The sequence below is a fragment of the Amblyomma americanum genome, chromosome 5, assembly GCF_052857255.1.
Source record: "Amblyomma americanum isolate KBUSLIRL-KWMA chromosome 5, ASM5285725v1, whole genome shotgun sequence".
Taxonomy (NCBI): domain Eukaryota; kingdom Metazoa; phylum Arthropoda; class Arachnida; order Ixodida; family Ixodidae; genus Amblyomma; species Amblyomma americanum.
This window is the reverse complement of record NC_135501.1, coordinates 29,856,510-29,881,836: the sequence shown is the minus strand read 5'-3', so window position 1 is coordinate 29,881,836 and position 25,327 is coordinate 29,856,510. Positions and strand designations below refer to the sequence as shown.

General features: G+C 46.9%; 1 protein-coding gene across 1 annotated transcript in view; it reads right to left on the bottom strand.

Moving 5' to 3' along the window:
- LOC144133773 (neprilysin-1-like) overlaps positions 1-13,343 on the bottom strand; it is a 64,265-nt gene extending 50,922 nt beyond the window's left edge. Inside the window, exon 1 of the mRNA XM_077666882.1 lies at positions 12,222-13,343. Coding sequence (XP_077523008.1) covers positions 12,222-13,343 — 1,122 coding nt within the window. The remainder of the gene's footprint in view (positions 1-12,221) is intronic.
- Between the last annotated feature and the right edge of the window lie 11,984 nt (positions 13,344-25,327).

Genomic DNA, 25,327 nt, shown 5'->3' with positions numbered 1-25,327 from the left:
ATAACGCTATGGCCCTCAACCGATAATGCCTTGTGTTTAACTTTAACACGCACTTGAGCTGTGAATTGCAGATCGTCCTTTTCATCACCTTTCATCTGCGGCGCAAACAGATCAGATCACCTAAACCTCGATCAGAGCTCAAGCTGAGTCTAATATCTTCGCGAGACGTGCCGACGACCCAGCAAAGCACACCGTTCGCACAATCAGGCTCAAAATATGCCTTCGAACATGTACCCGGTTTAACTACGTTGAAACCCTACCATTCTTTTTAAACCTACGACACGCTTTCGAAATAGCCGTGGTGGATTTGCTGTGCATTACTGCGCCACTCCTACTTATATTCACTGTGCCTATTGCATAAAATGCCGGCAACGCCTGAAAGGCATGCTGCAAAAGACAGCAAGACAGCGGGAGAGAGCTTCGAAAGCACAAAGCCCGAGCACAGCGCGGCTGATAACAAAAAGCATGTCACTAATTTTACAAAAGGACCGCAGCGGTGGCCTAGTGATTTGAGCATCCGCCTCGCATGCGGGAGGTGCTGGGTTCGATCCCCAGTGCTGCCGGGTACCCAACGGTGATACAATGGGTGCAAGCTTTCCCCTGGTCTGGTGCTCGGCTTATTTAGGGTGAAATGGTTTTGAAATGGGTCTTTGACCGCACCTTGTGCAATGAAAACTACCTCGTGCCGTGGCGCCCTTTGGCCAAAGCTGCCCTTGCGCCATAAAAATTTACCGTCATATTCAGTTCTACAAAAGCCGAACTGAGGGCTCAATGGAAGGTTTCTTGGATTTCTTTAGCTGGCGAAGACATGACATGAATTTTGTCCACAGCCATCTGAAAGCCAATTTAGCCTGGAAACTGAGCAAATCAGCACGACTTATAGATGGGTGGTCAATATGCCATGTAAAATAGCCGGAGAAATCATGACCTGAATTCAGTCCACGACCATTTGAGAGCCATCTGAGAGCCAACTGAACCCGGCAAGTGAGAAAATGGGGCACTATACAGGGTGCCCAGGCTAACTTTAGCCAAGGGTTAAAAGATAAGATATTTGAGGTAGGCCAGTGAAACCACTGACATACACCTACCAACCGGCTTGCGCTTCATAGGCTATTTTTTGTGCTGCAATTAATTAAATAGCAATTTAGATAATTTTTCTAATTACGTAAATATTGACTTAAGACAGCAAATGCGAACAGAAAAGTTGGAGAGCGCCTTCAGAAACCACCATTCCATTTATTCGCGATAAAAGAAAGCCTCACAGGTACTTTTTTCCTAGCTTCAAAGAAAGCCCGAGAAATACAAAAAAAACTCACGTGACTACCGCTTCCGTGCGCCACGGTTTTCCTGCTTTCACTCCTTTTTTGAGTGAACGAAATCAGCTGCTGGCATGGCGCGACGACCCGATTGCTCCGGCAGGCCGTTATGTCGACGGTGGTCGCACCGTCACGCTTGCAAACCGGCTCGCGCGGGCCTCGCAACCACCATCGAGATGTCGGCCTGCTGGAGAAATGAGCTCGTCGCGCCTTGCCAGCAGCTTATTTCGTGCACTCAAGCCAGGATTGAGAGCACCATAATCGAGGCGCGCGAATGCACTAGTCACGTGATTTTTTTTTATTTCGCGGGCTTTCTTTGGAGCTCGCAAAAAGGATACACGTGAGGCTTTCTTTATCAGAAACAAATAGAATGGGGGTTCCTGAAGCTGGCTCTCAAACTTTGCTATTCACATTTGCTGTCTAAAGTCATATTTACGCTTTTAGAAAAATTGTGTTAATTGCTAATTAATTAACTGCAAAACAAAATATTGCCTATGATGCGCAAGCCGGTTGGTAGGTGTATGTAAGTTGCTTCGCTGGCCTACCTGAAATATCTTCATTTTTATCCCTTGGCTTAAATTAGCCTGGACACCCTGTATATAATAGATGATTCTCTGACCCAAATTCTCATCGAAACCGTCTGAGAGCCAATTTAATCTGGAAACTGAGCAAATGGAGCGCGACTAATACATGGGTGGTCAAATGGCCGTGTTAAATAGCCAGAGAAGTCATGAACTGAATTCTGTGCACGACCATCTGAGAGCCAACTCGACCTGGCAAGTGAGGAAATGGAACACCACTAAAAATAGATAGGTGTTCGAACAGGCATAAAAATAGCTGGTTTTCTTACCTGAGCTCTGTTCGCAACCCTCTGAGAGCTAATTTAACCTGGAAACTGGGCAAATGGAGCACGTCTAATAGAGGGGTGGTCAAATGTTCATGTCAAATGGTTTATGGTTGTGGGGGTTTAATACCTCAAAGCGACTCAGGCTATGATGGACGCCGTAGTGAAGGACTCCAAAAATTTCGACCACCTGGGGTTCTCTAACATTGCACAGCATACGGGCTTCTAGAATTTCGCCTCCATCGAAATCCGACCGCAGCGGCCGAAATCAAACCCGCGTCTTTGGGGTCAGTAGCCGAGCGCCAAACCACTGAGCCACCGCGGCGGCCCATGTAAAATAGCCCGAGAAGTCATGACCTGAATTCTTCCCAGAACCGGCTGTGAGCCAACTCAACCTGGGAAGTGAGAAAATTGCGCACGACTAACACGCAGATGCTCATACATATAAAATAGTTGGTTTTCTGACTCGAATTCTGTTCGCAACCATCAGAGGACGATATAACCTGGAAGTTGAGCAAATGGAGCACGACTAATAGATTGGTAGCCAAATGCCCATGTCAAATAGCTGGAGAAGTCATGACCTGAATTCTGTCCGCAACCATCTTAGAGCCCACTTAACCTGGCTAGTGTGAAAACGGAGCACTATATATAAAATAGCTGAAGTCATGTAGATGAGACGTTGATTCCTTAATGGGAACCGTTCGCGACCGACGGTTTTTGTCTCTGAATTTTGGCGCATATTTGCTTTTGTGCGCTCGGTAGATTCGGGCGTGTCAAACTTGGTTGAGATGCCAAGGGTTTATTGCTACATTAGCGACAGTGTAGGTAATGCCTTGCGGAGGTAACGAAAGTACGCGTATTTGTGCCCATTTGCGTACTAATGTTTAGCGGCGCGTGATTAGCTAGCCGATTGTGTTATTCGGAGATTAGGCGAATGAAGTGAGGCTGCAAAATAATGTGTAGAAGAGCTGTAGCAGCTTACTGTACAGGTGAAGGTGACGAGGTGCACAATTGACTCATTGAGTTAAGAGAACCCTTTCGCCAGTACGGGAATGAGTAAGGATTGTGATGCGCAGTCGCATATTTGAGAGTTCAACTGGTAGCGTGGATTCCCAGTCTCGAGCGTATAAGCACCTTGCGAAGAACCTGTAGATCAATCTGAGCCTCGGCCAAAAATTTAAGCAGACTTTCGATATTCGGGTGGTATATGGAGATCGGAGCTTTGATTGCTGAGGAATGGAGTTTCTTTTCAAACTTCGTAGGTTTTGACACTCCACCGCTTATCGTAAAAGATGGCAGTCTGTCTTTGACGATCTGAGATGGGACGCAGACGCTCGCTCTGACCCTAAATTCGGGCAAAATTAAGGAGTCAGTATCCTGGAGCAGGGTTTTTTTTCGCACTACTCGAAAGCCTGATGGGTCTGAAGTGAATTCGGAGCGCTTGCGTGTGGAGCATTACTTTGTTGTCTGCAACGTCCCATCTATGCTTTACTTTGTTGGTGGTTTAGTGCTTTGGGTTTTGGCTTGGTGGCGCTCACGTTGCAATCCAGGAAACCAACACCAACGCCAGCTCATGTCTTCCTGCCCAGAGGTCGTCAACGCTGGCCATTCGAGATTTCTCGGGCCGCGGAGGGGCTGTTACGAACGGCGACAGCCTATCTGAATTAGCAACGTCGACAGCAAGTCTCGCCTGCTGGCAGCCAACACTTAAGCTTCTTCGGGGTGGCTCCGAGCCACGCGATGGTGATCGCTCCCACACTTCCCGCCAAGGACCACGTGGAGCGTCACCCGGTTGGATTTTGAGAACTGAACCGAAGGAGCGGAGGCCTGAAAGACGCCGCCGCGGCGAACGAGTGGCAGTTATCTTCCCCAATGGCCGTGACTATGTTGGGGAAGAAAGAGGCCTCGTTTCCGGTGGAAGACGGCGTGCCGAGTACAGCGGCGGACTAGAGGTCACCGCCCGCAAATTTCGCAAGCATCTCAAATGAGAAACGGCCCCTTTCGGCTTCTCGACCCGACCTTGCGATCTAGCCTGGCGCGTCAGTTACCATCTAATGAAGAACAGATGTCAACAGCGCGTGGGAACCTTCTACTGGCCAGATAATATCACCTTTCGTGGACAGACGTGAACCCGACGGCATCCTCCTCTCCCAGGCTCGACATGTGACGGGGGCGTGTCCCTATGTGCGGTGGTCTGAGTTTGTGCGCGTGAATGAAAGTTTCAGGCCACTCCCACACTGGCGGGGGCGTCCTCAAACTAGGGAATTTAGGGACGAAGAACGTTATAAAACTCGACAGCGAGTGCATTGAAAACCATCCTCCCTTAAGATCCTCCATTCAGAGAGATCCCACCTTTTGATTCTCATGCTTGTAAAAATGCAAACAAACACTACTGTGCAGTTTCCCTTGTTAACGGAGTCTGACAACGTCATTCGGAGACGGGACCTGGGGGCTGAACGAGTCAGCCTACACAAGGGCCTCTCCGTCTCTAAACTCTGGCTGCACCGGTGTCGTTGAAGCGCAATTCCCAACACTGGTGGCCTGCGATGGGCTTTGACCTCTATCCCCAACAGAGGCAATATCACCTGGAAACTGAGAAAATGGAGCACGACGAATAGATGGGTGGTCAAATAGCCAAGTCAGATAACCGGAGAAATCGTTACCTGAATTCAGTACACAACCGCCTGAGACACAACACGGCCAAGTGAGAAAATGGTGCACTATATATAAAATAGATCATTTTCTGACCCCGATTCTGTTCTAAAACTGAGAGCCACTATAACTTGGAAACTGAGCAAACAGTGCGCCACTAATAGATCCTCATCATCAGCCTAACTACACCCACTGCAGGACAAAGGCCTCTCCATGCCTGTCCAATCAACCCTGTCGTTTGCCAGCTGCGCCCACCCTATGCCTGTAAACGTGTTAATCTCATCCGTCCACCTAAGCAGCGCCTCCTCTATTTTTATATTAAATAGAGGAGGCGCTGACCTAAGCTTCTGCCGCCCCACGCTAACAGATGGATGGTTAAATGGCGATGTCAAATAGCTGGAGAAATCGCCTGAATTCTGTTCGCAACTATCTGAGAGCCAATTGAACCTGGCAACTGAGGAAATGGGGTACGACCAATAGATGGGTGGTCAAAGCGCCGTATAATCATGAAAATCATGACCCGAATTCGGTCGGCAACCATCTAAGAGCGAATTCAACCTAGCAGTTGAGCAAATTGAGCACGACTGGAGTAAAATTATTAAACATCAAATCGAATATTTGAAACAATAATGCATTAAGTATAATAATTGCACGTGACATATTAATAGTATTTTGTTTTGACTCATTCTATTACAAGTTTTTCTACGATCGTTATTCTGAAAACTTGGCGTTAGCTTACGGCCCTTCTTGCTTTGAAATTCGTAATGTTGCACTCCTTAGCAGTTCTAACGAGAGGAATAATTCATGATGCTAATGTGGAGTTTATTTTTTAAGGCGAAAACTTTACTACTCGCCTCCGTAGCTTCTTCGCCGTGTGCGCGATTTTGACCTTGAACAGAGGAGAAACCACGTGACAGCTATGAGGTCACTCAGCCGACGTCGCCGAAACCGAGCGCTCTTTCCTGTTTGTGCAGGCCATCGGCGTTCATTGCGTTCATTGGCGTTGGCAACATTTTAGACTGCTATGATTTTGAGGCAAAGGGCGCATGGCTGGCTCCCAGGCGGCGGTGGTGAGAAAGGGATGTGGTCTGCATGCATTAGCGCTGACAGCGGTGTGGCAGACACGCGGCACTGCTGCAGTAGGCCGCAGCGTTCAGTGCGTGACCAACCTCTTGCGATCAACCATTAATTCAACCGCCACCTGCCAGGCCATCAGGGTGGGCGCGCTTCTTATTCGGTGTACGGAACGCACTCAACGTTAGAGACGCCAAGCCGCGTCTACCTGCCCGAATACACCAGAGTATTCGCTTTCTATCCAGATTCCACAGTAGTTATTTTTAACGCCATCTGAGGCATTGATAACTGAAGCCCACAGCTGCTACAATTTTCAAGAGTACTCTGACAAATCCTGAAGTTCCGCCATGTTTAGGCTCTCTGGACTTGGAATCTTTGCTACGTGTTATTACCCTCTCTGCTAAAAATGAAGTTTTATGAACCCCTCTTAACAGGGCCTCGATTACCAGCCATGCGAAACGGTCTGGGATTCTATCAGAGTTTGTGTCACAGAAATGTGTAGCAAAAAGATAATCTGTGTATTTCAAAGCCTATGGGATCATTCATGGGGCTCCCTTAAATGGGAATGAGTCGATGAATGTTTTTTGTTTTTTGTTCAAAACTTCAAAACATGTCTAGTGAGCTACCGTCAGCTGCGGCATTGGGAAATGACTAAATATCCTGCCAGCGCTAGGTGGTCGCTACGGCCCAAACACCGATAACAACACCTGGATTCATTGTCCTGTCGGCGTGTTCTTATCGCCCGTCTTTGAACGCCCAATGAATAAACTGAGCGTGCAGATGGAGTCACCTCGCGTAGTATACTGAGCTGCAAAAGAATTATTCGTTTTGCATATATGCAGAAAGCTTCGCATTTAACAGGTTTTAGACCTGGAGTGGTAACAAACTACTCCTTTTGCCTACCGACAATTTCTAAAACAGTACTATATACATGCGGAAAATCTTGAGCGTAACTGCGCTATGAATGCAATTCCGCCGATTGCGGACATAAACCCATGTTTTCAACCGATATTTGTTCTTCTTCGCCTACTAGTTCTTGTCCACCATCTTGTTCAAAGCTCGCGAGGGCTGCACGAATAATTTATCTCTGCCTACGCTCTCAGGTAAGCAATTTACGCAACGCGGGACCACGTCGCGTATACAGCGCACGCCTTTTGCACGTAAGCGATCTTCATTTCTCCGCACGCCAGCTTAGATAGCTTGGCTTATAGGGCCCTGTCCTGCCACCTAATTCAAGAGTCACAGAGGTCCCGGCAATAACCAGCGTTACCACCACGAGCGACGACTCTGGCTGAAATCCGGGCGCTTTCAGCGTGCGCGCTAAGTTTGAAGTAGACACCAAGAACGCATTTTTCTGTCGGTCTTTGGATACTTCTGGCACCAACGCTAGACTCATTGCCTACAGAGCCCACCTTAGGCCTAAAATAAACTACGCCCGCTAAATTTTGTACCCTCGTTCTCACACGTCAACCACCTCGAGTCCCTGCAGAAGCAGCCCCAACTGGTACGTTCTCTCCCATTACAGCCGAACATCTTTTGTCTGACACCAAGAGAACGTGGCTGAGGGGCGTACTATTCGAAGTTAAGTATTCTTTGACATAATATTTTACAACCTGTCTTACCAAATGCGGCTGTTTTGTTTGCCTCCTAACTATGTTGCTGGTAGAAGCAATAGCTCTTGCAAAGTTCTCCTTCCAATGTCGTTTACATCCTCATTTTCTTCCTCACCATTAACTGTAACATTCAGTCATGGAAATAGCCCCGTGACTGAGTTGTTACCGCAACTATTTCTAACATATTTCAATCTGCTGTCACTGACATTTTAAAGTGGACTTATTCGCCATTTCTGTTCTTTATCTGTTCTCTTGACCCTCTTATATTGTCTGTGGTAAACAGCCTTCTTGAATGTTTCTGGGCGTCTTTCTTCTCTGTGGCGTTTCGTAGCGTTCGTGCACCATGTTATGTGTCATATGATTCTCCCTTATTCCATCTTTTGGCCTTCAAGTTTATAGTAAAGGATGAGAATGAATAACATGTTCACTGAAAACTAATGGAACGCATCATTTATTCTCAAGTTGCCGTACACCCTGATAACAACGCATTCTTCTTCGCTAATCAGCACGGTTCCCGCTCTGGTCTTTCTTGTGAGTCGCAGCTTTTTGAATTCACGACTTATCTTCATTTAAACCTTGATTCATTTTTTCAAACTGATGTTATATTCTTAGACTTTTCTAAGGCTTTTGATCGTGTTCCTCACTTGCTACTCCATTTGTAAACTTTCTCCTCTCAGCTTAGACCCATTAATCTTATCATGGATCAAATGCTTCCTCACCCACCGCTTTCAGTTCACCGTCATAGGAGGGCATCCTTCAGCCTCAACCAAGGTTCTTTCTGGCGTTCCACAGGTCTCAGTCCGCTTCTTTTTCTCATCTATATTAACGACCTTCCTTGTGGCATTTCATCATCAATACGTCTCTTCGCAGATGACTGTGTCCTCTACCGCCGAATCGATGACTTAATTTTAATAGATGACTGGTGCAATAAGTGGCTGATGCAGCTTAATATCTCAAAATGCAAGTTTATGCAAGTTTCGCGCAAACGCTCTAACATCACCCACGTGTACTCTTAAAACTCAGTCAATATTTCACAAGTACTAACGTATCGTTACCTCGGTATCCTAATCTCAAGCAATCTAAATTGGTCCGAGCATATAATTATTCTGGTCGCGGAGTGCTCCAAAACACTGGGCTTTATTCGAAGAACATTATCGTTGTCGCCCCCGGCCGTCCGTAAACTGGCATATGAAACCTTCGTACGATCCAAACTCGAATACGCATGCGCAATCTGGTGTCCACATCAGACTTATCAACTCTTTATAATCTGTGCAGAACCGCGCCGCTCGCTTTATATCTTCAAAATACGACTACAAAATCAGTATCAGCAGTATAAAATTATCACCGGGTCTCCCCTTATTGGTCTTTCGCCGCAAGATATCACGACTATGCCTCTTTCACAAGATATTCTATCATTTCACGCATCTGCGCCAATCTTTTTTTCATCCACCAGCACGTTCATCTCGACGCTTATTCAATAGCTTAAGTATACAGCGCAAGCATGGATCAACATCTGCTTTTAATAAGTCACTTCTACCAATCGCAATAGAGGAATAGAATGAATTGCCAGATTCTACTGTCATGGAAAGTGACCCTGTCAAATTCAAAGACCGGTTACTGTCTTTCTTTGAACATTAAATGTGTCTATATTTCTGTTCTCGCCCATAGTTTGATGTGCTTGGGCCACTCGTTTGTAAATCCCCTTCTCTACTCGATTGATCTTTTTTTAAATGTTTTAATTGTGTTCTCATTTGATGATACTGATTGTGTTCGTTGTCCTAATTGCCCTCATTGTATGTTTATATATATGTTTTACTAGATTTGTTCTTTTTTTCAACCTCTTCGACTTTGTTCTTGTATTGTCCTACGTACGTCGCCCCCCCCCCCCTTTTGTAATACCCTGTGAAGGGTCCTTAAGGGATCAATAAATGATGATGATGATTAAAATACAGCAACCCAGCATAGGAACGCACGCATTCAAAAAATATTAGAAGCGATTGGTAATCTGGTACGGCTGCATGGTACCTTGCATTCGGTTACATTCCGGGAAATTTATTGCCTTCGGACAAGAGGCTTAAGGCTGTAACGAATTATTACGTGAATGCGAATGCAACCTAGACAACCCCGTCACAGGTCACTTTGCCTTGCGGTGTTAATACAGGTGTATTTATATCTTGCGGAGGGATAAGTTTCTCGGCATGAACGGCGACTAGCTCAGCCTCATTAGCTAAGCCCTTTGCGGCCTCGGTCAGGAAATTTAATTTCCTTGAGGTTTGCTGATCTCATCCAAATCCGGCAACGTGTCGCCGTCAATCTGGTTTTTTTTTTGTGCCTCGTTTTTCTTTCAGTTAAGGGCAGCTAATTGCGTCCACTAAATTGTGTTTCGGGCGTTTATGTGCGGTGTTTCTTTTTTCTAAACCAAGTTTAGCACCAATCTAGCGACTGTATATATATGAGTTTCTTGATCGCTTGCCACATCATTCTCGAGGCCATTTCAGAGTGTCTCCATACAACGACACCAGCACTCCCCAGCAGGAGAGGGTGGCATCGAAGCATATATACTAAGCGTCCATGACAGGTGGCCTTCAAGGCGGAGATCTGGGCAAGTTGGTACATACTTAGAAGCGGTTTTACTCAGCGCAACACACAAGACAAGAAAGACAGGTGGCTGCATGTCAAGCTTTCAGCCGCTTCAAGAAGCTCTGTGCAGCAGTTTTGGAGCACCTTCCGCAAGATGCACATGAAATTTTTGTGCAGTATGTATGGGCTCGAAGTGGAATGCGAGGCATTCGCTGTAACTCTTAGTGAAATAAAGGAACGGTGTTGGCAGTTGGCACTAATTAGCATGCGCCTTATTCTGTAGGTTGCACGAAATCATGGAAAAATGGAAAATGCTTCCGCATTACGGCCAAAAACGAGAAAAATACCCAACTGTTCGTCCGAAGCATTTACCGACAGAAAATTAAACATTATGGAGACATTTAAGCTGCGCGTTAAGGGTGTGACGTCATAGCGCTAATGGGTTCCTTCAGCGGACTCTCTTCACGCAGAGACGCGTACACTGATGAGCCTAATGAGCACATCCAATCACGGGATGCTACATCACGTGGTATATACATCACTCATTACCTAGTGGCGTCTGCAATTAGGGCGATTTGCACATAACTCAATAATAATGTCGTAACACCATGTGCCACACATACATCACTACGGCAAGAACGCCAAGCGAACGTCCCTACGTGGCAGAGGTGGTGGCTTGTGTGACTAGCGGCCAGAGTCCCAGGTTCGAATCTCTAATAGGGTTCTTTAAAATTTTCTCGTTTACTTTATCAAGTTACAGCATTGGAAAAAATCGATTACGAGTAATTCGCATTAAATGCCATGTTTCATTCCACAGATGCACGTGTGACGTAACGCCGGACTTTCACTGCACGATGACGCCGACGGGACGGTGCCGCTTGTTCCGCTGAACTGAACTCTAAAGCCATCGCCCTGAACTCAAACTCGTGTCTCTGAAGTTATGTCCACGCACCGACTGCACATCTCTATTTTAACTTTTTGGCAGCTCGTAATAACTTAGCGGAACCTTTATCGTCGCAATATTTAATCCGTGTTCTCTGCGCCCTATTCTAATCAATGCTAACCCGGAGTTTGGAGCGCAATGTGAAAGTTTGTTTTCTCTGTTTGTTTTTATGCAGTCCCTCCTCGCATTTCAATAGAAACCAATTCATGGAGACGTAAATTTGTTAGTAAACAAAAAGAGAGCAATTGTAACGGGCAGACAAACAAACACAAAGCATCACGTGAAAGAAAATATATAAAACTGATGAAATAAGTTGAGGTCAAATTATGAGACTGAGGGGCAAGAACAAAGATTCAGAGAAGTCGATCGGTAAAGCTGTCAATATCGAGCTTATTCATTGAGTAAGAGTCCCAGGAAAGAAAGAGTACATGAAATAGTTATTGCGAGTGGAACATCGTCACTGTCAGGGCGTGCCTCTTCCATGTAGCGCATCGTGTAGAAAAACAAATATGAGAAATATCTGCCTTGCAGTGTCCCTTGATTAAGCGAAACAAACTTCAGGCGCAAAACTCATTCTTTCGGTCAAAGTGAGCCGTTAACCTTTTATTTGCTAAAATGGTATAAATCACAGGTTCTGCCTTTGTAGCAAATGTGACTATTGCTTCTGAGTGCAGGGGCACCAGGTAATAGTCCCATAAGGTAATGTAGGCACTACAATAAACTTCTAAGCAGTTAGCCGAACAACAGGGGTGGACAGCTACAACATTCGTCGTTAAAAAAATGCGGCTCATTACTAAATTGATGTTTGGTGCAGCCATTTCATGAAATCTAGATCCTTAGAACCCAATTCAAAACACTTGTATCATCGCGGCTTGTACGAAAATAGCGGGAACGTTATGCTCTAGCGAACTTTCGAAGTCATTCTTAAATGCCCATTACGCGTACTTACGTTAATAATAGGTATGATTGACTGAAATAAAAAGAAACATTGCTTAGCTACGTTTCAAGTAAATTAGAATAATTTTTTTTCTTTCATATGCTGAGTTGCTAGCGAATTTTTAGGGTGCCTAGGTCAAAAACCATCTTAGTATATTTATCATTTTAAAAAATGCTCTCCGCATAAGAAGGCTCTCAGCGCCGGTTAATAAAGTGTTCCTATCATGCAACAGGTGCGCTCTTGACAAAAAAGGTGAAGCAACCTCCAGAATGGCGGCCAGGTGACTGTCGACGCGGCGCCGCTCGTCCTGCGAGAAGTACGCAACCGTGGCCATTGCGGACACCAGGAGCCTGTAGCTGGCCTCCACTTGACTGGCGCAGAAAAAGGGCCGCTGCTGTTGTGCCCGCTGCTTGTTGTCTAGCAACACGAGCAGCGCAGCCGCGGGATCCGCCACGGCCGCGTATGCCTGAAGGAAGAGGAGCGCCAGGTGCCGGCGCACAGCGTCATCCTCAGCGCTGCCGAAAATGTCGAAGACAGCCTTGAGCAGCGCCATGTCACTGACGAGCACCAGGTCGTCCATCGTCAAGGGCGGCTCGATTCTCAGCTTGGCATTCATGGCATCTGTGATGTATTGCGCGTTCGTGGCCTCCGTGTGACTCCCCAGATCGCGGAGCGGCATCACGGCGGGAACGCGGTTCTTACGTGACTGCGGCCGCAAGAGAACGTCGAAAACGTTCTTCAGCATATCGTAGTCTTTCTGTATTCTTCCAGTCGATGGAAATATATTTATGTCGTTATTAAACAGCCTGAAGAGGTTGCTATACGCTGTTTTGAAATAGACCTCCGGTATCTGTCTGAAGATATTCCGCCACTGCAGCATCAGGTCGTTAGGGGCAAGAAATATGCGTCGCTTCTCGTGGTCGTCCGCGGTACTCGGGAGCAGCTTCAGCGAGAACCAGAGGTTCACATTCCAGTTAAACGCCAGGTCGAAAAGGACTTCAGCTGGGCCGAGTTTGTCGGTAGGGTCCTCCGGCCATACGAGACCATGCTCTCGCATGAAGTTCTTGAGAACGCCCACTTGCGAGTCCGTCTGTGTCATGCAGCTGTTGAACATGGCTGCTGCTTTCCTCCCCACAGGCAGCTGGTCGGCGCTCTTTTGCAGTGTGTCGGGTAGCTGGCTGAGCCATGCCATGACCATGTCCATGAGTGCCGAGCGCGACAGCTCGGAGAATTCCTTGCGAGGTGCCCATCGGCCGCATACGTGGGCAGCGAAGTCGTCGCACGGGTCCACCTTCCTGTCCAGATGGCTTTCTATGAGGCCCCTGCGATAAACACCAGAGATGTTTGTGTAATATCCAGCTATCCAGCTACGTTCTGGAGCCATGATCAGTCATGCGACGTGGACATAATCTGAACAACATTGGGCGCTCGACATGGAAAGGCGCAACGCAACAGTAGGGTTGAACTAGCGTGCGTACCGGATCATCATGCGCCGTTATGGTTGGTCACTGAGCAAGGCTGCGTATCCATGCCCCTTTATTGCTTTGCATTTTCCCCTTTCCTGCTCTTGTACAAAGAGTAAACATTGCCTTATTAATTTAGTCAGCTTGTACACAGGAACTTGTTTTATATATATATATTCATTTATTTATTTATTTATTTCCAGTCACGCGCTGTTTGAATGAAGGAATGAAGATTGGTCACGATGCGAGCAGGAGGTGGCTAAACGGCCTTGTGGTCGCTTGTGCGTGCTGAAGAATGATGAACAGTCTGGTTAGGACAGTTGTGAGGAAAGTTGTGATACAAGCATAGCCTTGTTACCATAAGACGTAGCTCGAGGTTAGGTAGGCATGCATTATTTTTTAGAGAAGTAACAAGGGTGGAGTATAAGTAGTTTGTAGATTAATCGAACTGCGCGTTTTTGAGCAAGTTAAATACAGTTGGTTGGGTTAAGTTGAGCGAGGTCCCAGATGGCTGATGTGTACTTTAACTTTGGCCGAATTAATGTTTTATAAGCTATAAATTTAACTGCTGGTGAAGCTAAACGTATATTACGACGAAGGTAGCCGAGAATTTTCTTAACATTGTTAATTATCCGCGTTATATGCGTAGACCAGTTAAGAGTACCCGAGATGTCGACGCCAAGATACTTAGTGCAATTGCGGGCTAAGACACTAGAACCGTTCACAAGATAATTTGGGGTAGGGTAACTTTGTCATCTGTGGAAGGAAACAAGCGCAGTTTTGCTAGTGTTTAAGACCATCAGCCATTTACGACGCCACTCCTCCAGCCTTAATAGATCAATTTGAAGAACATTATTATCTGCTGCACTATTAATAGAGCGGTAAATGACACAATCGTCGGCGAATAAGCGGATGTTTGATGAAATATGATAGGGCAAGTCATTGATGTAAATTAAGAAAAGGAGAGGGCCAAGAACTGTGCCTTGCGGCACACCAGAGAGTGCGTCAGAGGGTAGGGTGAATATTTGTTGCTGGCTTCAACAAAGTGTTGACGGTTAGTGAGGAAATCCTGTATCCATTTGAAAACGAGCGGGTCAAGATTTAGTTGTGAAAGCTTCAGTAGTAGGCGTTTGTGAGGGACTTTGTCGAAAGCCTTCTCGAAGTCGATGAAGAGAGGAGCATCAACAGGTGTGTTAAAGTCTACATTAGCACTTATGTCGTGAAGAAACAGAACAAGTTGGTCATCGCATGAAAGTGTTTTCTGAAATCCGTGCTAGTTTGGGTTAGAGAACTTAACAGACGTAAGGAAATTTGTGATTTGCGAATAAATAAAGTGCTCCATAATTTTGGAACAGACGCTGGTTAGAGATATGTGCCGGTAGTTAGTAGAACCTGGCTTACGAACTGGAACAATCCTACCCACCTTCCAATCATGAGGAACGATGCCGGATGACAGTGACTGCTGAAAAATGTGGGACAAAATAACACTAGTGATTTTCTTTGTGCTTTTGAGCACTTCGCATTGATGCCGTCGACGCCAGCTGATGAAGTCAAGTTTAAAGTTTCGATTTCTTTCAATATTCCTTGGGGTAAAAATGTGATATCTGGCATGATGGGATGGTTATACGAGAAAATGTAGAGGAGGTTATCATCTGGTCCTCTTGTAAAAATAGAAGAAAAGGTTAGATTGCGTATTTCCGGTAGCTCGTCACTATGGACAGGCTGACTTGCCTGATTCAATATTAAAACTGATTTGTCTTTCTCTTTTTGACTAATTGCTTTCCAAAACTGTTTTGGGTTAGTTCGAAGTAAGTTAGTCAGGGAGGTTTCATAAAAGGAACGTTTAAATTTAGGAATCACTGAGTTATAAAATTTAGACGTGGTGCGGTATTTCTGCCACGCCTCTGGACTCTTAGTACGATTTGGCTGTACGGAATTGGCGATTCTTCCTGTTTTTAAGACGCTTGCGTGCAGAGTTACACCAACGGGAGGAACTATGCTTGCTAATGCCTATGGTTGGAATATAGGTATTGATTAGTTTCTGCATTCTGGACTTAAACTTTTACCTGTTTTGCTCGACAGATTGCATGCAGGAATCAACAGATAGGAATTACCAAAACCCGGTTAGTTCTTCGTTGAAATCTCGATAAAAAACTTTTTAGTGCAAAGTAAGTTTTTACTGCTTTTGGCTGCGTGGTTCAGTCTGGTGGAGAACGTGCCATGGCTTATTTTATGATCGCTAATTTCATCTAGGTATGACAGCGAAGGAATGCTATCGGAGTGGGTTGTAAATACAAGTTACAGGATGTTAGCCGAATGACGGGTATGCCTAGTTGCTGATTCAACTATCTGGAATAGCGAAAATGTTAGGCATGTGTTAACAAAATTGCTTTCAGTATTATTTTTTGAGATGGAGAGGGCAAGGTCAGACCAAGTAATATCACGAAAGTTAAAATCACCGAACATATCAATAGGGGCATGCGGATATAGAGATCCTTCAGAGTTAAGTGAGTCATGGAACTGGGGCACGAATGAGCTGTCGGAATAAGGCAGGCGATAGCATGCGCCTAGGATGATATGGGGGTGTGCCACTATAAAGCCTACGAACACTATTTCAAAATAAGTATGAATGGATACTCGGTGGCAATTAAAATCAGGATGAGCAGCGATGAGAACACCACCGCTGCGTCTGTTCTTGCGGTCGGCACGGAAGATTTGGAAGTCTGGGTATGAAAGAAAAATCTCTGAATTATCTAGAGACGAATTCGGTCAAGTCTCGGTTAAGGCGATGACATTAGAATCTGAAGAATCGATATGTTTATGAAGGATGTCGCGTTTGGTAATCACGCTCCTAATGTTGGCGAAAATGAAAGAGAGGGTTTTCTTTGTACTGCCATGGTTGGCACGTGCCAATTGCTATGTTGAACGAAGAACAACTTGTTTGCTGGCCGGATCATAAACGTATGTGTCCTTTCCTGCTTATAGTCTATTGTGGCGTAATTGCTGCGAAAGCTTTGTTTTTTGAAAGAGCTGAACATCACCAAGAGCCGAGCATCATCATAAGATAATTCAAGAAGAAATAAACAAATCCCAGTGACGGCAGAACAGAATAACGGTCATTTCACCCGCTACGTCGTACATGTCGCCACTTTGTCGCTTTGACAAGCTGCGGTTCTTCATCAGCGTCACCGTCACCAAACAATAAAAAGCGTTGTATAAATACGAGAAAAAGTGGTACTGCAAACAGCTGCGCATAACCGCTAACGGCGCGGTCTACAAGCCAAGTCAAAACCGCTATGGTTTCCATCTTGTCGATTTGCATCGCGGGAAGAGTAGGAACCGTCGCACGTAGCAAGCGCAGAGGTGCGACCTTTAACGAACAGCCCCAAGCTACGCTATATGTGATCTGCCGCAATGCCTGCAGTACAAAAGACTGCAGACCATGGAAGCGCTCCAGCGTGGAACAGACCGAGTTATGTTGGACAAGTTGCAACTAGGTGAGAGGAGGTTTCCTTATGGTCGCTGACCGGGTCGCTTTGCGGCTCAATGGACAATGAGAGAGAAGTGCTTGCTTTCTGAAAGCGCTTTGCGTGTCGATGCAGCCAAAGGGAGGGGCTGACCGAATGCATGTGTTCGTTTTGCCGAGCTGTATTCTGTGACGACCATGCGCTTTTCTCTGCAAGCAGGTCGCTCTGCTGTGACCGCAGTATTACTGCAGGCATAAACTCCGCACGAGCTATTCCAACTTTTATCAACTTCGCAAGGCGGAGTTACGAAACATGAAAAAAAAACTAAAGGATTCAGTTTAGCCACTCACAAAAGGGAGACAAAATCTCTGCTTCTATTTATTGCAACTGTTTAAATTGCCTGGTAGTTCACTCCCCACCGCCGCAAGTACTTAGTGGTTATGGTGCCCGGCTGCTCCCCCGAAAGACGCGGGTTTGATTCGGGCCGCGGCGGTCGCAATTCGTTGGAGGAGAAATGCTAGAGACCCGTCGACTGTACGATGTCAATGCACGTTAAAGAACTCCCGGTGGTTCAAATTATCTGCAGCTCTCCAGAACAGCGTCCCTCATATCCTGAGTCGCTCGCTTTGGGGCGTTAAACTCCATTAACTCAACCAAAGCAAAGCAGTTCACTCTCCGTGACACCTAGGTTGGCTACTGTCATCCTCAGCAACAGTCCTGTTCGTATCGCGAAAGACGCAGGGTCAGTCGCACAGCCCTGGCCGGAAAAAATTCAGGGGGCACTTCGCTGACCCAAAGTGCGGTGAGGCGAAAGCCTATAGCGCGGTGTTCCTGCTGTTGTCACCGATGTGTGGTTGAGGTGCTGATTAAGTACACAACTGTTTGTGAATCTTATATGCTGGAGACACTGCAGGGCGTTTAGGAGGCATCCGTCTGATGCGACGCCTTTCCGGAAACACTCTCCAGCGTCCTTACGCTACGCATATTTTATTGTGAGCAGAGAAAAAGAAGGAAGAATAATGTTGCCCAGCCCCACGAGAACGTCATATGCGTTGGCAGGAAGTAGCGTAGTCGTTAGCACGCTCGGCTGCGGAACGGAAGGATGGTAGTTCGAATCCCACCGTGAACAATGTTTTCTTTCTTACCCAGTTGACGTCGTTCGATTGACAGCTATAGTGTGATAGACTTCGTGGACAGACGGACAACGATGAGCCATTGAAGACTTTCCCCTTAAAACCGAATAGAGAAACGCACGGAGGTGGGGTCGCTGGAACTGGACGCAATAAAGTCCCGCCGATGACGCTAACATCGGCTAACAGGTACTGGACTATTTCGGCGACATCGCTTCAACTCTCCAGAGAGAACCAATCTCGGGTCTCAAACCAGAGATTGGTTCTCAGTAGACATACCCATGCTTTTCGACGGTCATAACATTGGCAGACTTGCGGGAATCTGAGTAGACTGCTCGATTTTAAGCGGCATACTGGCAGCGCTTCTTCAAGAGTACGACAACAAGGTCTGGCAGGCATATCCGTACGGCTGACTGACATGCATTCACGCCTCCGAAGCATTCGGCAGCTGGGCTCCAGATGCGCAACTCCGTTTTAATTGGGAGCTGCCTGGTTCTCCGTGACTATTCCCCTGATCTGACTCTGAGAGTTCACTTCCGCCGTTATAATGAGGCGATCATCGATCTCCGAAAGTGGACAGCGGCATTTTTTTTTGTTGACAAGCTCATAACTCCCACTATCGTCCACGCAGCTTTGCTCTTGGGAAATTCCTCCCACAGTTTTGATTCCACAACGCGCGAGTGTTTTCGTGAGTGTCGAACGCGACGGACTACGTGAAAAGACCGCAGTAGTCGAGGGCCGGCTTTCACTTTTGCTGACGCACGGCATTTGCGCGGCCCTAAGCCTCGTCCACCATCCTAACGGTCGGTTGGAAGCTAGAACCACAGACTGTGATTTACAGGAACGAACCTTGCTGCCTCTCCCGTGCTCCTGCCATCGCGCTTGCGGGCCAATTAGCAGATGTTCTTGAATGTTTTGCATCCGGCGCCTAGGAACTTCCGGACACGTCTCTATATCCCATTGACATAAACTACGGGATATCGGCGGTCCAACATCACTAGCTGCGTGCCTTGTAGCTCCTATGCACAACCTGCTTCAGGTTTCTAAATGCACGCAGCGTGACAAAAAAAGAGGGACTGAGACGCCAAGGACAAGTGAATATCGCTACGTGTGTTTACAATACGATATTGCAGTAGAGATATGAACCAACTCGCTAAGCATAAAGTATAACTGCTTCGCGTCTGTTTCGAAAGTGTGCTAAATTGCTGTCACGAAGCACCGAATCATCACGTCCGTTAATGCCCGCGCCATACACAGCCGTACTGAATTTCGCCGAAAGAAAGGAACGCGATCCAGACGCAGGTGAAGCATATGCTTACTGACGGAATTAATCAACCATCTGAGATCCGTCGTTGATCGTAGCTCGTGCACAAGGCGTTACAGTTGAGTAGCCCGCCATCAAATGATTGCTAGTTTCCCCTAGCGGAATAGGCTGAAGGAGCTACCCAACAAAACCAAAATGAAAATTTTCGCAGTGTGCGCCCTCTCTCATAAATTCTTTCTAAAGTTCACAGCCCAGGGTGTTTGGGTGTAAGCCATGTAGTTGGGCTTCTCTAGCATTCGTGGAAGCTCTAACCATTGCAGGAGGCAGGACCCGATATTTTTTTTTTTTAGTTTCAGGTTGTAACGATGGTAATGCTCTAGGAACCGTAATGTGCGGCTCAGAATAAAGCCCCCTGGGCTTTGAACTTTTGACAAAGATAGTACAGCGTAGGACTTGGGACGAGATCCCCCCACACGTGACATTCGCGTATGACACGACAGGAAAGGAAGAGTCTGGCTTTACGCCGTTCCGCCTGTTCTATGGAGTCGGATGCTGCCCTTCGGTGCACTACCGTCTACCAGGCGCTCACTCCACATGCCGAGGAAGCCCAGCATGGGTGTGGATCACTCCGAAGCTGCTAGTTTCGATCCTACAAAGCGCTGCGCCGCATCGAAGATATGGCTTAGGACTGCCCCCCCCCCCTCACCCCCACGGTACTGTCCAGAGCCAATGCCGTCGACCTGAGCCTCAGGCATTTCACACACACGGAAAGACGCTCTGCTTCACGCAGATACACGAAAACGCTTCATTCTTTTTTAGCCAGGGGCTCACTCGAAGCCTGCAATTTTTTTTTTCGGGAGGGGCAATAATGCATCAAGAAGCGTAAACGATTGGACAAGTTGGTCAGACATGCTTAACGGAATAATGGCGCAGATCAAGTGACAGGACAGCAGGAGAGTACAAACACACACAAGCGCCAATGTCAACCGATAAATCCCAGAGCTTTCTGCAACCGTGCGTTTGTAAAAAACCAATGACTGACAAGTCATTCATTCTTGTCAATGACTTGTCAGTCATTGGTTTTTTTTACAACGGCACTGTTGTAGAAAGCTCTGCGCTTTATCGGTTGACGTTGGCGCTTGTGTGTGTTTGTACTCTCCTGCTGTCCTGTCACTTGATCTGTGCCATTATTCCGTTAAGCAATAATGCATACTTGTGTCCATAGATGGCGCCTGAGGACAGGGTGTGGGTTAAGATAGTTGCTTCGCTAAATGAAGATGTATCACAGGACAGCGCAACGGATAGGAATTTAGGATTGAACAATCGTAACTGAAAATAGGCGCAGGGATATATTCCTAACTCACCGCAGGGACAGACAGATTTCCAATCAGGCTGATTGTTATACTTGCTCCAATTGAAGCGTGGTTAGCAGCCGTGCAGACATTCACATGAAATAAGCAAAATGTGGACAGCTGGAGACAGAGTAGAATGAATGTGATCTACAAAATGGAAGGGGATAGGACCAACAAGAAATTCTTCGGACATCTGATATGGTAACTTAGGTTGCATATAAGCTGGCAATGCAAGCAGTGAAATTAAAAATAGACAATGACAGAAAGCATCAGCGTACTGGGAGAACTTCACAATGGGTTAAAAAGTGGTAGGGGCTTAGATGCTAGCCTGTCAATGCTTACCAAGTGTATAGGCGAATGTATTGATTATACTGTTAAATTTGACAAATTAGAGAAATATGAAGAAAAAGAATTACCGAGCATTGTGGTACCTGCCACCATCCCTGTTCAAAGGGGACGCTAACATCCACCCATCCATTCCATCCGTTGAAGACTCGCGCCCTCTTGGAGCTAAAACGCTACTTGTGTACTGTGCCTATTCTCTTTGTCCCTTGACAACATTGTGATCGGTGCGCCGACGGGTCGCACCGATATAACAAGAAGATGGGCTCCAACCACTAAGCAAGATAAGCCTTTTATTATGAGAAACAGGGAACAAAGACACCTGTTAACGCATAGATCGCTGGAGCCAGCGTTTTGCGTATTATGAAAGCGAAAGCTTTACTGGCCTAGTCAACCCAAGGTCATCGGCGCCGCAATTAGATCTTCAAGTGCAGGAGCAGTGGAGGTGTGGCAGCCACATGACATACTCCGTCACTCGCCGCAGGTGCATACGCACGCCACCGCTGTGCCGACCGTCGCCTTGGCAGCTGTGGCCACGTGACTCGCCGTTTGCTAAAAAAGGAGCCGGCGCCGCCCACGCGGAATTCGCATCGTAGTTCTCGCAATCGACGGAGCGAGTCGGCCGGAGCCGTCTATGTCGCCGGGACGATAAGGTGGGTTCAGACAAGCGGAACGGATCGCTGACGCGCGGTTATAGTACAGTGTACTAGAAGAGGGCAGTGGAACGAACGCAGGGAGGATCGCCTAGCTACCGCGTCACCGGAAGTGTAGCCCGAAGCGGTGGCGCTCTCGTCGACCACTCTTGAAGGCGGCTGGTCTCGGCGTGCACGGCCAGTGCATTTCAGTGCTGTGTTTCGGGTGCCTTTTCGTTCCGTGCGGTTGTGTTTTACATACTCTTCTCATGTGAATGCGCCCACTCAATGCATCGATGAGTGAAAAGCAACGCCTCAACCACTGCTACGCCCCAGGGTGTAGTACAGGATACGCCAGAATAAAAAGTGCAAAGAAGCTGTCGCTGTTCAAGGTGCCTGCAGATCCTGAGCGGAGGTCCACGTGGGAAAGACATCTACACAGAGCCGACAAGCCGCTAACCGAAGATTGCGCGGTATGTGAACTGCATTTTGAGCAACACCTGATTATCAGAGACTATGTGCACCGCATAAATGGAGAAGAAGTTGGCATTCCACGAGGGACGCCTACACTTGCACCGGACGCAGTCCCCACAATTCTGCCGAACCTGCCAGCTTACTTAAGCAAAAAGCCCACTCCCCAGAGAAATGGAAGGAAAAGGAAGGGCAGTGACGAAGTCGCGCCTCAGAAAAAAGCACGAAGACAGGTTGCAGAGGAGACCGAGGTAGACGAACCTGCGGCTGGCAACGAAGTTGGTGCGGCCGCGACTGTCGCCGCGCTGATGGATATGAAGGTGCCTGGGAAGCGTTGGACGCTACATGAACTTTATGACGCATACGGAGTATGTTTCACTTCATGTACCTTCGACTCGACTTCAGGTGAGGTGACAGTGGAAAAGGCCGTGTTCATGACTGCCGACAGCGCTGGCGCTTTGCAGTCGAAGACGTTCGTGCTGGGTAAGCAGGTGGCTGGTGCGCCAGTGGCAACAATTCAAGATGCCGTTAACATCCTGCAGGAAGCACACGAAATGCATATCTGCAAAGGCGCAGCGTTGCAGAATGAAAGCTGCCTGCTGACCAGCCTTACAGTACACTTGAAAAGCCAAATTGCGCACAAGTCGGGAACAGCCTATAGCACTAACTGCCAAGGAAAGGCAGTGAAAGAGGGAACGGCTTGCGTCGTTTGCAAATATTTGCGAAAAGCCTTAGTTACGCGCCAGTCACGTCTCAAAAGGCGTGAGGGAACGAAGAATAGTAACACTAACCGCGGCAGCGTTACGAGGAAGCTGCAAGCAAGTGCACGAAAAAACCAGCGACTTGTATCAAAGCTACAGAATCTCGCGCTGAACCTCAAAAAAATGAAAAGTGAGTGTGCTAGAACAGCTGAGGAAGTACTCGCTGAAAAAATAAGCGCTTTGTCTCCAAAGCAGCAGCTCGCTGTCAGGCAGTGTTTTGAGGCAGCCAGAAGGAAGAGTCCACGGGGCATGAAATATGCGAAAGACTGGATTCTGGAGTGCATTCTTCTGAAAATGAGAAGCCCGAAGCTCTATCAGTATATGCGGAGGCAGAAAATCTTGGCTTTGCCAAGTGAAACAACCCTACGCAAGTACACTGCCCAGTACAGGAGCGGCTACGGGTTTAATGAAAAGATGCTGGATGTTTTGAAAAAGAAAGTTGCTCAACTGGACGTGTTCCACCGACACGGTGGAATAATTATAGATGAGATGAAGCTGGCTGAACATCTGTCAGTGACAACAGGTGCAAAGATTGAAGGCTTTGTTGACTTGGGACCATATACTCCAGAAAAGGAAAAAACATTACCATGTAATCATGGCCTCGTTGTAATGTTCGTGCCGCTTGTTGGAAGCAGGTCTCAAGTTATTGGTGTTTTTGGGAGCAATGAGAACGTGAAAGGTGACCTGTTGGCCAAAATTGTGCTCGAGTCCACAGTTCTGACAGAAAGAGCTGGTCTCTTTGTGGACTACATAACGTGCGACGCAGCATCCTGGAACAGGAAAATGTGGCGCATGTTCAACATTCGAGCAACATCGAAAGAAGTGGTCTGTAAGAAGCCATATCCTGTCGACAGCAGCCGTTTTTTGCATTTTTTTTCCGATTTCCCGCACCTGGTCAAAAATGTCAAGAAACCGGCTCCTCGTCACAAATTTTGACACCCCTGAGGGTATGGTTTCCATGCAGTTTGCTCGAGAGGCTTTCAAACTCGACAGTAATGCTGTTACAATGAAGGCAATGCCAGGAATAACAAGCGTGCATATCAGCCCCAACAATTTTGAAAAAATGCGCGCAAGTTATGCTTTCCAACTGTGTGGCCATGGTCCTTTGCGAGCATTTTTTCTGTACCGGACTCAGCTGGAGAGGAGCTGCGGTAATATTGAAGCCACGGAAAAGTTCTTCATGAGAATGAAGTCCCTGATTGGTGTAATGACTGCAAGGTACCCAGCGGAAGCACTGAGACATACCTCTGCAGGTGTTGAGAAAATAAAGGAGATGCTTAGTTTCTTGGACATCTGGGAGCAGCATACTCATAAGAAGCATTTCCTCAGCGAGTCAGCAGCGGAGGGCTTAAGAGTTACCCTGACTAGTACTCTTGAGCTCCTTCACTATTTGCACGAGCAAGTTGGCTATAGCTACTTGTTGACGTCCCGGCTTAGTCAAGATAAAGTGGAGAACTTCTTCGGGATTGTTAGACTGTCGTCTGGCTGCAACTCTCACCCGACGCCGCAACAGTTCGTGCTCACAGTTCACTGTCTGTCTTTTTATAATTTGGCTCACAGTGTTGCAGGTGGGAATGCGGACAGCGATGTCATCAGTTCTCTTCTTGACACTGGGGACAAGGAGGAAACCGCAAAGCAACAGCTGATTGACACAGTGAAACTTTGCACAGAAGAGCAAGCGGGACCTTCGGGTTCATGTGACAGTGCTGAAACAGTGGGACATGATTACCATGTGCAGCGAAGGGACTCTAGGCTAATTTATTATATCTCTGGCTATGTGGCAAAGACATGTGTACTTCCAAGCAAGTGTTCTGTTTGTATCGACAGCCTATTACTTCCAGCAGAGCTAGGACGCCGCTTGTATGCTGCAGTATTTGTGCAGCACAATGATGAAGGAGGCTTGCTCTACCCCTCGCTTGAACTGTTTCGTCTTATAACCAGGTTAGAGGACACTTTCACAAGTTGTTTCAGTGCACGAAAGGTACACCGTGAAAGTGTGATGGACATCTTGCACATGATACATTGCGCTTCCCCCTTAAAGGTGGGATGCAGAGTGCATGCAGAAAGTTTGACTCCTCGCATAGTCAGCTTTTATGTAACCACACGGCTGCATTTTTTTGTCAAGGGCTTGAACAAGTCCAATATGCTGTCAAAGCGAAAGGCAGCGGAACACCTCAAGCTGAGCAGGCTTAAATAGCTACATTTGTGCCGCCCTTGCAACCGTGTATTGAGACCGCTTGCTCTCCTTGTGTTACTTTGAATAAGATGAAAAGCATGTGGAATAAAATTTGTCTACCAGTGGGCTCAGTTTCGCACTTTCTTTTTCTTGTTGGCGTCGCGTATTAAACCTTGCTTACCGCGAGCACTAAAAAATTACCGTGCTTTCGCGCGTATGAAATAACGTGCAAATTAAATCGACCAGTTATTTTGCATCTGTACAAAATGGCAGATACTGTAAACAATTTTTCTCGAAAACCGCAGAATTG